At 39.2% G+C, this 14,066-nt stretch overlaps 3 protein-coding genes across 3 annotated transcripts in view; 1 reads left to right on the top strand and 2 right to left on the bottom strand.

The window, feature by feature from the left end:
* The window catches only part of LOC134662633 (caprin homolog), a 44,919-nt gene extending 38,570 nt beyond the window's left edge, over nucleotides 1-6,349 (bottom strand). Inside the window, exons 1-3 of the mRNA XM_063518906.1 lie at nucleotides 6,137-6,349; nucleotides 5,191-5,373; nucleotides 4,251-4,417 (exon numbers count right to left, since the gene is read on the bottom strand). Coding sequence (XP_063374976.1) covers nucleotides 4,251-4,417; nucleotides 5,191-5,373; nucleotides 6,137-6,259 — 473 coding nt within the window. The 5' untranslated portion in view covers nucleotides 6,260-6,349. The remainder of the gene's footprint in view (nucleotides 1-4,250; nucleotides 4,418-5,190; nucleotides 5,374-6,136) is intronic.
* A 2,163-nt stretch (nucleotides 6,350-8,512) lies between these two features.
* On the top strand, nucleotides 8,513-9,536 carry LOC134662872 (single-stranded DNA-binding protein, mitochondrial). Its single transcript, XM_063519179.1, has 3 exons — nucleotides 8,513-8,549; nucleotides 8,831-8,921; nucleotides 9,139-9,536. The coding sequence occupies exons 1-3, from the start codon at nucleotides 8,532-8,534 to the stop codon at nucleotides 9,480-9,482; spliced, it is 453 nt and encodes a 150-aa protein (XP_063375249.1). The 5' UTR covers nucleotides 8,513-8,531; the 3' UTR covers nucleotides 9,483-9,536.
* Nucleotides 9,537-10,794: 1,258 nt separating this feature from the next.
* Nucleotides 10,795-13,732, bottom strand: LOC134662324 (ets DNA-binding protein pokkuri). Its single transcript, XM_063518510.1, has 3 exons — nucleotides 13,429-13,732; nucleotides 12,791-13,345; nucleotides 10,795-12,571 (listed from the first exon to the last, which is right to left on the bottom strand). The coding sequence occupies exons 1-3, from the start codon at nucleotides 13,694-13,696 to the stop codon at nucleotides 11,976-11,978; spliced, it is 1,419 nt and encodes a 472-aa protein (XP_063374580.1). The 5' UTR covers nucleotides 13,697-13,732; the 3' UTR covers nucleotides 10,795-11,975.
* Nucleotides 13,733-14,066: the final 334 nt, after the last annotated feature.

Raw genomic sequence — 14,066 nt, forward strand, 5'->3', positions numbered from 1 at the left:
TAATCGGATCCCAACGATTTAATATACTGAACTAACGTGAACTAACGATGAACTAACGACTACATATCGATTCCAATTGATAGGAACCATAAATACGGTTTTAGAGTGGAAGACGGTGCTGGCGCTATCCCCTACTTTAAAAAATTCGCACACAAGTTATGCGTCGGATCCTAACGATTTGATATACTGAACTAACGTGAACTAACGATGAACTAACGATATTGATATGCCATTTGCGGGCGCTCGATATGGGGCGGTCAACTTCACGTGAAGCTGACCGCCCCACAAAATTTAAAAAAAAAAATACTTAGAATCGGATCCTAACGATTTAATATACTGAACTAACGTGAACTAACGATTATCTATCGATTCTAATTGATAAAAACCATAAAATCGATTTTGGGGCGGTAGCGTGAAGTTGACCTCCCCACTTATGTTTAAAAAAAAAATCGATGTTTTAGTCGGATCCTAACGATTTAATATACTGAACTAACGTGAACTAACGATAAACTAACGACTACATATCGATTCCAATTGATAGGAACCATAAATACGGTTTTAGAGTGGAAGACGGTGTTGGCGCTATCCCCTACTTTAAAAAATTCGCACACAAGTTATGCGTCGGATCCTAACGATTTGATATACTGAACTAACGTGAACTAACGATGAACTAACGATATTGATATGCCATTTGCGGGCGCTCGATATGGGGCGGTCAACTTCACGTGAAGCTGACCGCCCCACAAAATTGAAAAAAAAAATACTTAGAATCGGATCCTAACGATTTAATATACTGAACTAACGTGAACTAACGATTATCTATCGATTCTAATTGATAAAAACCATAAAATCGATTTTGGGGCGGTAGCGTGAAGTTGACCTCCCCACTTATGTTTAAAAAAAAAAATCGATGTTGTAGTCGGATCCTAACGATTTAATATACTGAACTAACGTGAACTAACGATAAACTAACGACTACATATCGATTCCAATTGATAGGAACCATAAATACGGTTTTAGAGTGGAAGACGGTGTTGGCGCTATCCCCTACTTTAAAAATTCGCACACAAGTTATGCGTCGGATCCTAACGATTTGATATACTGAACTAACGTGAACTAACGATGAACTAACGATATTGATATGCCATTTGCGGGCGCTCGATATGGGGCGGTCAACTTCACGTGAAGCTGACCGCCCCACAAAATTGAAAAAAAAAAATACTTAGAATCGGATCCTAACGATTTAATATACTGAACTAACGTGAACTAACGATTATCTATCGATTCTAATTGATAAAAACCATAAAATCGATTTTGGGGCGGTAGCGTGAAGTTGACCTCCCCACTTATGTTTAAAAAAAAAATCGATGTTGTAGTCGGATCCTAACGATTTAATATACTGAACTAACGTGAACTAACGATAAACTAACGACTACATATCGATTCCAATTGATAGGAACCATAAATACGGTTTTAGAGTGGAAGACGGTGTTGGCGCTATCCCCTACTTTAAAAAATTCGCACACAAGTTATGCGTCGGATCCTAACGATTTGATATACTGAACTAACGTGAACTAACGATGAACTAACGATATTGATATGCCATTTGCGGGCGCTCGATATGGGGCGGTCAACTTCACGTGAAGCTGACCGCCCCACAAAATTGAAAAAAAAAATACTTAGAATCGGATCCTAACGATTTAATATACTGAACTAACGTGAACTAACGATTATCTATCGATTCTAATTGATAAAAACCATAAAATCGATTTTGGGGCGGTAGCGTGAAGTTGACCTCCCCACTTATGTTTAAAAAAAAAATCGATGTTGTAGTCGGATCCTAACGATTTAATATACTGAACTAACGTGAACTAACGATAAACTAACGACTACATATCGATTCCAATTGATAGGAACCATAAATACGGTTTTAGAGTGGAAGACGGTGTTGGCGCTATCCCCTACTTTAAAAAATTCGCACACAAGTTATGCGTCGGATCCTAACGATTTGATATACTGAACTAACGTGAACTAACGATGAACTAACGATATTGATATGCCATTTGCGGGCGCTCGATATGGGGCGGTCAACTTCACGTGAAGCTGACCGCCCCACAAAATTGAAAAAAAAAATACTTAGAATCGGATCCTAACGATTTAATATACTGAACTAACGTGAACTAACGATTATCTATCGATTCTAATTGATAAAAACCATAAAATCGATTTTGGGGCGGTAGCGTGAAGTTGACCTCCCCACTTATGTTTAAAAAAAAATCGATGTTGTAGTCGGATCCTAACGATTTAATATACTGAACTAACGTGATCTAACGATGAACTAACGACTACATATCGATTCCAATTGATAGGAACCATAAATACGGTTTTAGAGTGGAAGACGGTGCTGGCGCTATCCCCTACTTTAAAAAATTCGCACACAAGTTATGCGTCGGATCCTAACGATTTGATATACTGAACTAACGTGAACTAACGATGAACTAACGATATTGATATGCCATTTGCGGGCGCTCGATATGGGGCGGTCAACTTCACGTGAAGCTGACCGCCCCACAAAATTGAAAAAAAAAAAATACTTAGAATCGGATCCTAACGATTTAATATACTGAACTAACGTGAACTAACGATTATCTATCGATTCCAATTGATAAAAACCATAAAATCGATTTTGGGGCGGTTGCGTGAAGTTGACCTCCCCACTTTTGTTTTTAAAAAAAATCGATGTTGTAGTCGGATCCTAACGATTTAATATACTGAACTAACGTGAACTAACGATGAACTAACGATATAGATATGCCATTTGCGGGCGCTCGATGTGGGGCGGTCAACTTCACGAACATGCAAATGCGAGTTGCTTATGCAGTCGTTTCGCGTTACTCCGCACATCCATCCAGCGCACCATGTTCATTTCCGTGACACCGGAGATCCTGCTCGAGTCGCTTAAGCACTGGCCACGACTTATGTTAATATGGTTAATTTTGGGTTAGCAAATTACACCGTAATTCGCTTATTATTTGACATGTCAACATTTTGTCCAGGTTTCGATAATGATGTCTAATATCCTTGAGATCTAAGACGCATTGGTCAGATTCCTTTTTCGTCAGGATAAATTATAGCCTGTTTTGTTTCGGACGAAAACGGAAATACTTTTTGGACAGAAAAAATCTTAACTATAATTATAATGTGGAAGATTTGGAATTATCCTGTGATACTTGCATCTCTTAATATGATCCACCAGTGGATCGAACAATTTAAACATTTCCTTCACAACTTAACCAGACGGCCTATTTCTGGGCGCTTTGCCCTTCGAGCATCTGAAGCTACCTAACGAACTTTACCAACCTACGCTTGTCTGACTTGTCTCCCCAGTGTAATGTTTTCACGAACGTCACACTAAATCAATAGGTAGGTAGGTTAGGTTCGTTAGGTAGCTTCAGATGCCCGAAGGGCAAAGCGCCCAGAAATAGGAGCCCCGCGACGGGGCTCCGTCTGGTTAAGTTGTGCAGAAAATGTTTTTGGAACAAAAAATTCTGACAAATGCGGAATCTGACCAAAAGTCTGTTGTCGTCCGAAAAAAAAAACAGGCTATAATTTATCCTGACGAAAAAGGATTCTCACGAATGTGTCTTAGATCGCCGACAAGGACCCTGCTTGTTATGTTGCAAGCTAATGTGTCAGCAGGAGACACGGGACAGCTAAGGTGAATGTTTACACACACTTTTGGTCAATAATGCAGTTGGCTGCTGAACTTGCTATCAGTATGAAAAAAAAGCCGGACAAGTGCGAATCTGACTTGCCCACCGAGGGTTCCGCACTTTTTAGTATTTGTTGTTATAGCAGCAACAGAAATACATCATCTGTGAAAATTTCAACTGCATGTCTTAGTAATAGGGTCCCGTTTTTACCCTTTGCGTATGGAACCCTAAAAAGAACACATGTTGTGTGCTGTGGTGACAATACCTATATATTCACCACATTTAGTCTAAGATGACCCAATCTCAAATGATTTCTTCCACATTTTCACAACCCCTGTGTGTCCCCCAGGGTTTTTTGACCGCTATTATACAACTGCTACACAAAATAGTATTTTTAATATGCTTGCTGCGGTAGGCACTGTAACTTGCATAGCATCTCTCAATGCAGCATGTGCATGCTGCACTGTGTTTGTGACTGTATTAAGAAACTAACACAACATTTTCAATTGTTACACTTAATTATTAAAGCATACTTACAAATCATCAAGAATTTTAAGATCCTCCTCAGTCAATTTAGCTGCTCCATTAGTTCCATTTAGGAAATCATCCCTGGCTTCAGCATTGCCCATTTGCGTGAGGCAATCCAAGATGAGGAGAACCTCGCGGATCTTGTTTGTGTCGGCCGCATAGCGAATCCAGGTTTCCTGTAATATATAATTCTTATTATAACAGTACATTCAGGCTCATAGAATTCCTATTTTAAGTCACTAAACCTAGTATAGTAAAAATATGTACTTTTTTGTTCATATACAACATACACTGTTTAGGACCAACATCAGAGCAGTGTTTTATTCCAGATTCCAATAAGTAACAAATCATGTTTATGCAAAACTCAAGAGTAGCTCAATCACACTGGGTTGTTTACCGTTGGCAAAGTATGAAGGCACAAATCATCTCAAGCCTAAATGTCTTCCTAGTTGGATTAAGTTGGGATAGCAGCTAGGGTCATTGGATCCTCAGGCTTACCTGATTAAATATTTCTGTAGTTAGGTAACAAGGCAGACTGAGGTAACCCCACACACCCCTTTTTTTTCTCTCTTTTTATCTGCAATCAGCTGTTTTAGCCATAATCAGATGTTATGTCTTTTTTGAGGGTTTTGAGAGGTATTCCATTAAATACTCTCTCTTGATTTTGATAGAATTTATCTTCTAGTGCCACTTAGTGCCTCTGGTCTAGTCTAGTCCCACACACCCCTGATCAAAACACCACCAGTGCAAAACAGAACTACATAGATGTTTTAAAGTCGTGTTTTGTGATTAATTCCTAAATTAAAACTTATTTGTTGCAACCAACAAATGTCTAAAAGTGTGCATAGTTTTCTAATACCATATTTGTTTTAGTGATAACCTGCCCAAGGTATAGTCATAATACAGGCATGCAGCATATCAACACAAATAAAAACAAATGAACATGTACCCTTTTTGCTTGTTTTTTAGCTTCCTTTTCGGTTGAGACAGCGATGGACGTTATTTGTTTTGAGAGGTCTCGAGCAAACTCTAACGTCTGAGCTACTTCGTCGTACTTGGCAACTGCTATCTTTTGATCAGCATTTAGTTCTTTGCCAGATTTTTGTAAGTCTCTGTATGAAGTCAACTTGCTCTGAAAATTAACAATGTTTACAGTTTAGGAAAATAATAGGTTGGGCACGAAAAACAAAGAAAACTTCAAAAACTATCCTTTCTAGAAGCCATTAAAAGTCAATATAATTATATAGTCTGTTATGAATATAATCTTAGCATAGCTTGTTATCATCAACTTTTCAAGAAAACCCTTGACAAGTTGTATAAACAATTTTAAATTTGGGTGCTGATATTCTGGAAGGGGACAAAATAGGGTTGCTTGGAAGTGCATTTAACGTGTTTCATGCGGACAAAGTCTCAGGCAGAGGCTAGTGTTACATGTACTATTGAATATCAGCAAAACAAAGAACATACTTCTAACCGCTCGTAACAAACATTTCAACGAAGAAAATCAACAATATCATCATAATCATCATGTTGATGTCGATAAAAACCTTTAAGTAGATTTAAACTATCTGTCACTAAACAACAGGAGCATTGTACCACGTGTTAGTTTCAATAAGTGCCGGTTTAGTAAACGAACTACGTGTTTGGGCGCTCATTATGTCCACCTTTTGTATCGTCAACATTGGATGATGGGATGAGCACATGTAAAAATGGCGTCAGCAATTCACGGCAAATTAACTCACTTGTGCAAGATACTATACTAGCGAAAGTATAACACTTATACGGGCATAATAATGACATTTTGTTAAATATTAAAAATGTTGATAGTTGAAGACGAAAGATACATAAATACATCTGGGCGTCGGGCTCGTGCAATATATTAGCAGCGCACATACCTTTCTTTTCTCCAAATTACGGATTTTATGTTCAATAATCGTCAATACTTGTCGTACTGGTGAATTATCCGTGGCCTCCGAAGAGGCCGGCTTTTCGGACTTAGGATTCGCAGCTGAAGGCATCCTTCACAGGCAACAACTTTTCCAGGATTAGGTATGGTGGTGGTTTTTGGAGTTAAAACTTATCTATAGATAGGTATAACCACAAATACAACTGTCAATGAACCAACGAATGGAAAAAAAAGAGGAAACAAAACGACGCATTGACGACTATTTTGTTCGTGGCAACATTATTTTCAAGGGCTCTACAGATTTGACAAAATGTAGGCGCGAAGGGATATCGTCCTTGGAGGATATAATCAAACGGAGACGCCATGTCTGTAATTTTCTGTACAAAACAGTCTGCCGATTTTTGCGGGGGAGGGGAACGTCAAATGTATGCGTAACGTAAAAATAGCCATGTCAGATAAACGTCAGTCCATACATTGTGTATGACCGTTGGCCGCCTATTTTCGACAGAGGGGAAAGCCTGTTAATGGCTACTCCGTTTAGTTGTATCCTCCAAGGATATCGTCCCATAGAAACTTTGAATTTCGCGCCTTTTTTTACTGACAAGATTTGGTTGACCAGCTATATAATCACCACCAACACGAAACGGATTAATTAGATTGACAATTTGATAACAAAAACACCCACACACACCCCACAGACTTCGCTGGTTCGGGCACCTATTGAGAATGGGAGAGGACCGGGCTGCCAAGAGGGCGTACCTGGGAAGACCGACTGGTGGCCGCCCGGTAGGTCGGCCCAGATACCGCTGGGGAGACAGTGTGGAAGCGGATCTGCGTCAGCTCCAAGCCGATAATTGGCAGGAAACGGCGCAGGATCGGGAAAAATGGTGTGCTCTCGTTTCGGAGGCCAAGATCCTCTTTGGGTCGCTGAGCCGTAATAGTTAATTACAAAAACAAATTGGCGACTATATCATCTAGCGTCCACACATATCGTCGGGTGACAAGTAAAAGTCACTAAGTACTATCAAAAAATTAAAGTAACAATGCACTTTATTACACTTGTAACACGGTTTATTGTCCAATAATTTCAATGATGTTAGTTAGTGACTTTTACTTGTCACCCGACGATATTATACTACTCTTTTGTCCACACGTACACAATTTAATCACTAGAATAGTCTAGCGCTCAAAATTAAAAAATTGTCCTTAAAGGAGCATACCTACTTGAAAAATGACATTTTTACGTCCGCACCTCTTGATTTGATGAAATTGATTGGTCATTGAGCGATTACAGACGGCCGATCGTGTGTAAGGTGGTCCGCCGCCGAACGTAGACCACACCAAGGACATGGTCCGATACGCCTGTCTGTAATGGCTTTTATTACCTACAATTGAGTCAAATGGGATCAGCGCCTACCGCGAACCACGTTCGACGTGTTGCCTCTCTGTCGCACTTGTAAATTCGTATGTAAGTGTGACAAGTATTTAACTCTAACAAAATTTTGGTGGTAACTACTGGGAATAATTTTTCCCAGTAGTTACCAGTGGTAAAAGGTGGGAAAAAAATTCTCAGTAGTTACCACTGGTAACAACTTGGTGGTAACTAGTGGGAATAAGCCAACTATTAGTATGTATTGTTATATTTATTTATTTAAATTGTAAATGTACTGTCTGCGTAAAATTTTCTATTTCTTCATTACTTCCATAATGAGGCCACGTACTCGTCATTTTTAATTTAAAAAGCCGTAAATTGATACTGAGCACAAACGTCCACACTCGACCGCGTTCGAGCGCGCACTGTGGATTGGGCCACGTGTAGATGCGTACCGCCATCGCTGGCCCACTACCTATGATGTGTGCCGAAAAACCTACACCGCGGCCATCCCATCGCCATTCGCCGCGCCATAAGCCAACCGACACCACTACCCTCTCTACACGTTGGCCCATCATATTGGACCACTAGATTGGGCCAACGTGTAGAGGAACCATAACAGTCTGATCACAAATTCGATAATTAAATCAATAGGAGGCGGCTCTAATAATATAGTACTAGGGCCCGGTCCGATCCGAGGCCTGATTGAGTGGAAGATGGTCCGCCGTACGCCTGTTATATCCATAACACACTATCGCACCGCACGACGCCAGACGCCAAAAGTATCGAACTTCGTGCGTTTTGTAGACAGGACGATGAGTGCGTGGAGCCCTTAAAAACTTTCACAGTTGTTTATGGTTTTTTTTTATATCCCATATTATATTATCTTTTTTTTAACACGAATAAAGTGAACAAACGCAAATTATACAAATAGATATTCAAAAACTTTTACTTAATTAGTTTCGGATAGATTTACAATTCAATCACGAGTTGCTACACAGCACACTTCAAAATGTTTCGCATTTCTAGGGTAAGTTATATTAAATTTTGTCTTTAATACATGTTATTTTCACTAACCTAACTCTTCATACATATTACCGGCAAACACCTTGTTGTAACTTTAAAATCTTGTTGATAGACGATTTTGATATTGTTTTATTGTTAAGCGTAAGAAGAAAACTTATATTAACATTAGTAAGGTAAGTTTCACTGTAATAATTCCTGTGACTTGTGTTTGTAAATGTAATTAGAGGTTATGAATTACTTTTCTGTAATTACTTATTTGTAGTTAATTCAAATTATGATTTTTAGATTTATAGCGCCACACGCCAATTCACAGCAGTCCCATACTCGGACGTTCATACAACAGCCATTAAATTTGATACACAGAAATCTGAAAAGAGTATGTATTAAAATATTATTTATAGCTGGTCAACCAAATCTTGTCAGTAAAAAAAGGCGCGAAATTCAAATTTTCTATGGGACGATATCCGTTCGCGCCTACATTTTTCAAATTTGCCGCCTTTTTCTACTGTCAAGATCTGGTTGACCAAGTATAATTAAATGTCAGATATTTATTTTGTTTCCATTTCGTTCAATAAAATATTTTTTCTTTTTAGCTATTAATCAAGTCACACTTCTCGGAAGAGTAGGCGCCGATCCTCAAAAAAGAGGAACAGATGAGCGCCCCGTTGTGAATTTTTCACTTGCAACACATTTCAATTACAAATATGAATCAGGTGATATGTTGCACAGAACAGATTGGCACAGAGTGAGCGTATTTAGGCCTGGTCTAAGGGATACTGTATATAAATATCTCAAGAAAGGGCAAAGGGTTTATGTCATGGGAAAGTTATCCTACGGAGAGGTTAAAACTGAGGATGGACAAATCCGAACAGCTTCAACAGTCATTGCCGATGACATTATCTTCTTCCAGAGCCAAGTTGCAGATGCTGAATCATAGGTTCTGGTGACAGTTCCTTATATTAATTAAGTATACTAAGCTGTAGTGATATTGCTTATTTCAATAAATGCCATTTCTTTATTTTATTTTGTATTCAATAATTACCACTAACCTGATCAATCATACTTATGATTTTAGACTAAATCTGTGTTGTTTACAAAACTACAATATATTTTTTTTTATCTAGTCTATTTCAGTAAGCATCAACACCCAAATAACTCATCAAACATATTCAGCAAATAGGCCACAAATTTTGTACAAGCAATAAAAATAACCAAAAATTACGAAATACAATTACTTACGCGAGGGAACAGGAGTGGCACTTTTTGTTTTTGAACTGTTTATATAGTCGGTAATGCTACTCGGCGATAGATGGCGCCTCTATTTCTGATTCTAATAATAATAAAAAAACACCTTATTGCACAGAACAGGGATGTTGCGGATGCCGATTTTTTGACATCCGCGGATGCGGATGCGGATTTTTAAAGGTGCGGATGTCAAGATAGTACCATAAAAAACGTCAAATATTACATTTTAGTAATTTTTATTTCAAAAAACCGGCCAAGTGCGAGTCGGACTCGCGTTCCAAGGGTTCCGTACATTAAGTCCCACTCACGCTTGACTGCTCATTTCTAATAGGTTTTTTGGTTAATGACTAAATTACCTAGCAGTCTAGCACTTACGCCGATGCTAAGACGTTCCTGTACCGACCTGTTCCACATTAAATCCGCATCGATTTTATGCGGATGCGGATGTTGAAAATAATGTGGAAGTTCCGCGGTTGCGGATGCGGATATTCGCAACATCCCTGGCACAGAACAAGTAGAATGTAGATACTAACAACATATGTAGATCCAAATACAAAAGCGAACTTATTCCATTGAGGGATCTCTTCCAACTCATTTTATAAATTAACCTGTTTAATGCCTGTGCCCCAGTCTCATCTAAGTCTGAGCTGTGCCGTGCCTCATGAATGAGCGTTTTTAGGTACCTATAAGTACTATGGTTTTTAATATTTTTGTTGATAATCAATTAAGGAACTCAAGTTTTCTCGCTGTTTCAACTTTGTTGACCGAACGAGTGAAGCATCTCCGTTCTAGCTTAAGGCTGACCGGCTATTCTCCTCTACAGGTTGCTTCTCTTCGGTTTTGTTTATTCTCGGTATGCAAACATGTAAAAATTATCATATATCGTATTCTATACCTACCTTAGTGACCATTCTCACGTCGCTTCGTGGTATGTAGTGTTGTTAGTCTTAAATTTCTTATGTCTTCTGATCTATAGGGTTCGATATTAAAAATTGAATAACAAGTCAGTTAACATTATCTTCATTTATTTTTATGTTATAATAAATCTGACACAATATTTTTAAATGAAACACATGCTTATATTGTGTACAACAAGTTGGAAAATCATGGCAAGTTTATGCCGATGTAGAAATAATTGTAAAAATACAAACTCAGGTGTAGGTACTAGTACATACAGAATATACTAGGTATTTTTATAAAGCTCCACTTTTGTTTTACAGATCATATACATACATTCTCTTTACAGTCAGTTTCTTAATGCTAGTTACCTTATAATAGCTTACGTAATATTTACAAGATATCTTTATATTTATTCTTCATGACATTTACCTATATTGATAAAAGAGATCACAGAAAATTGTAGCTGGAAATCTTTGAGTTTAAGCCCTAGAATTTTCTACACGTCTACCACTTTACATTTATCACAGGGGAAGTTTTAATAATTTTCAAGGCATTTTAGGTAATTGTTGTCTATTATTGTCAATTTTGTAAATATTTATTTTATGACATATTAATTATAGCTGCCGTATTTGTGGTAGGCTTCGAAATAAATCTGATTTGCACGCTACAACATAATTGGATTGCCAAAATATAATGGAAGACAATATTGGTATCTTTGAACAGGTTTTTATGGTTTAAACTTGTTATTGTTGTTACATGGTTTAGACTTTTTGCTAGTACATAAAAAGAATAAACATGCATACGACTAAATTAAATTACAAAATGCATCATCAAGCGCGTATCCAAGTAACTAGTTACGCACACACATACTTATTGACTTTTGGCAACAATGATCTCTGCAACTGCTCATACTCACGGCAGCCGTTTATTCATTGCACAAAATATAACAGTCTCTATTATGTTAACACAAATAAACTCTTGTCCCTTTTGCTAACTACTTAATTTAATTTACACTTAAAATTAAAAATCACTTGGCACAAAGGCATTAAGGTCCATACCCTGCTTCAAACTCCAAAGACCATCTTAAATTCGTCAAAGTACTCTCAGCTATTTGTGACGTTAATCGTTGGAATCTCACCAAATATAAATTATTTTATAGGAAGACTGCAAGAAACCCTTTCTGAGAGGATTTTGACTAGAATTTTAGTGGGTGGAGCTGTTGTCGCACGAATGCTTGCATTATTCACGCGTTGCACAGTTAGTGTCCAGCTTACGTTTTCGATGATCATTGTTCACATTTTTCACTTTTGAGATTTAGTGCATAATGTTCAGGAGTATATTCGGATTCTCGTTTGAGTAGCATGCTCTCTCCGATGAGGGCACTGATGCGATGTTTCTCGTGCGGCGCGGGCGCGGAGATGGGTTCGGGGCGCGCGCGCTTCCGCCAAGGCTCTGACGCGGCCATACTCAAGTCGGTTGGCATATCCTCGTCCGCGGGATCTTCTTCACAACGTTCTTCCTTCATTTCTGTCTTTACTACAGGCTGCGGGGCTACACGGGTTGGACTCATTTGTTGCCTCAAGAGAGAGATATTTTTTATGTTCTTCAGTTCAATCGGGTTCCTCAAGAACTGGTAGCAGTGTCGTTCACCCTGTACTTTCCGTAAAATATTTACACGGTAGTAGTATCTCAGAGCGCGGGACATCTTGTCGTAGTTCATTGAAAGATGGTTTTTCTGAATCCCCCATAGTTTTGCCAAGCCAGCGGGGTCGACGATCTTGAAGACACCAGTTTCTCGGTTCTTCCATGCGATATAGTTTGTGTATCGCTGTGTTGGGTCATTAAGCAGTTGTTGGAGGAAGTCCCATAAGAGTCTTCCATCTGAAAATAATATAAAAAACGTTTAGAGACTATTTCTATTCTACCAGTGATTTTGTCGTAATATGTATAAGATCTTTATGCTTGTGGTTTTTCCTCAAGGTCGTAGTGGCAGTATAGTTCAATTTTTGTGTGGAAAAACATTATTAAATACGTCGGAATGAAGTATGTTTACTATTCATTAACTTAGTAATGCGAATAATGATACTTATATTTACTTACTTGTGTTAGATTCTGGCATATCACTCGGAAAGAATTCTCTATGTTGAGCGCGATAGTGCGAGTGCTGTTGCGCTTGGTGGTTTTGCGAAACTGAATTCGCCATTGGAACTTCCTTTGGCGAACGTGGTTGAGGCGTAAATTGAGCTTCTTCATCTGAATCCGAATGATTGCTTCCAGAGCTTGCGTTCTGAACCACAGCAGTCGTAGATGGTGCATATGATGGCGCATAACTCATTGTTTCTCCTCTTTGGGGACTTCCTGAACTGTCGACAGACGGTGCAGGGCTCAATGTTACTGAGTTGGGCTGCGCGGCAGCCGCAGCAGCGCTATGGAAGTGGTGGAAGCCATCCATGGCCCATGTCGGGGTCGGAGGGTGGGAGTGCGGCGATGGCGGGTAAGGGGCGGCGCGCGCCGTCGGAGTTACCGGGGACGACGGCACTCTCCCCAAAAGCGCAGCATCTCGCACCAGCATTTGTAAAACATTGTGTAAAACGTCACCAGCCCCCGGACAGCGTTCCCCGAGATCCGTTTTGGTAAGGAGACATAACGCTTTACCTGCAAACAACAGGAGCGATTAGCAAACAATTCCTTTTACCAGAAAAGGGATATAAGTACTCGCCATTGATTGTGTCGCTTACCATTCATTTGAAAAAGATCCATATCAAAGTTTGGTAGATCGAATTCCCTTTCACACCATTTGAGGAAAACGGCGACGTCTTCTCTGGTCCAGAGACGGGGTTCTGGCGGGAGACCAGCGGGCAGCTGGGCCTTTGTGTCACCAAGAGGTGACGGAGGCGGCGGCGCCCACGGCAACGGGTACCGCCACAATAGTTCCGTCGGGCTGAATGGCAGCGGAAGCCGCTCCATGCTCGGCCCGGAAGGCAGTTGCAAACTGACCACTTTCATCACGATTATCTGCAGACAAAATAATGTTCTATATAAAAAGTACGCCTAGGGACAAGCTATCTATAGATTACATTGTATTAACTACTTATTACATATTAAGTTTAGGATGTTCCTATTGTTTCCACGCTAGTAAATTACAATAACATGTTATTGTAAGCTTCATAAATGTTTGCACTGCGATTGATAAAAATACAAATCTAAAGAAAAAAGTATGGCACTGGTATAGTAATGTTGTTCACAGTGGTCTTGTCTTGATGTATATACCGAAAGTTGCTTTTTAGCGATAAGACCGCTTGTTGTGTAACCTCTTCTGTATTATTTTCTGCAATGAGGTGTGCCATAAAGACTATTTGTATTGTATTGTTGATAC

Source organism: Cydia amplana, chromosome 3, assembly GCF_948474715.1.
Source record: "Cydia amplana chromosome 3, ilCydAmpl1.1, whole genome shotgun sequence".
Classification (NCBI taxonomy): Eukaryota; Metazoa; Arthropoda; class Insecta; order Lepidoptera; family Tortricidae; genus Cydia; species Cydia amplana.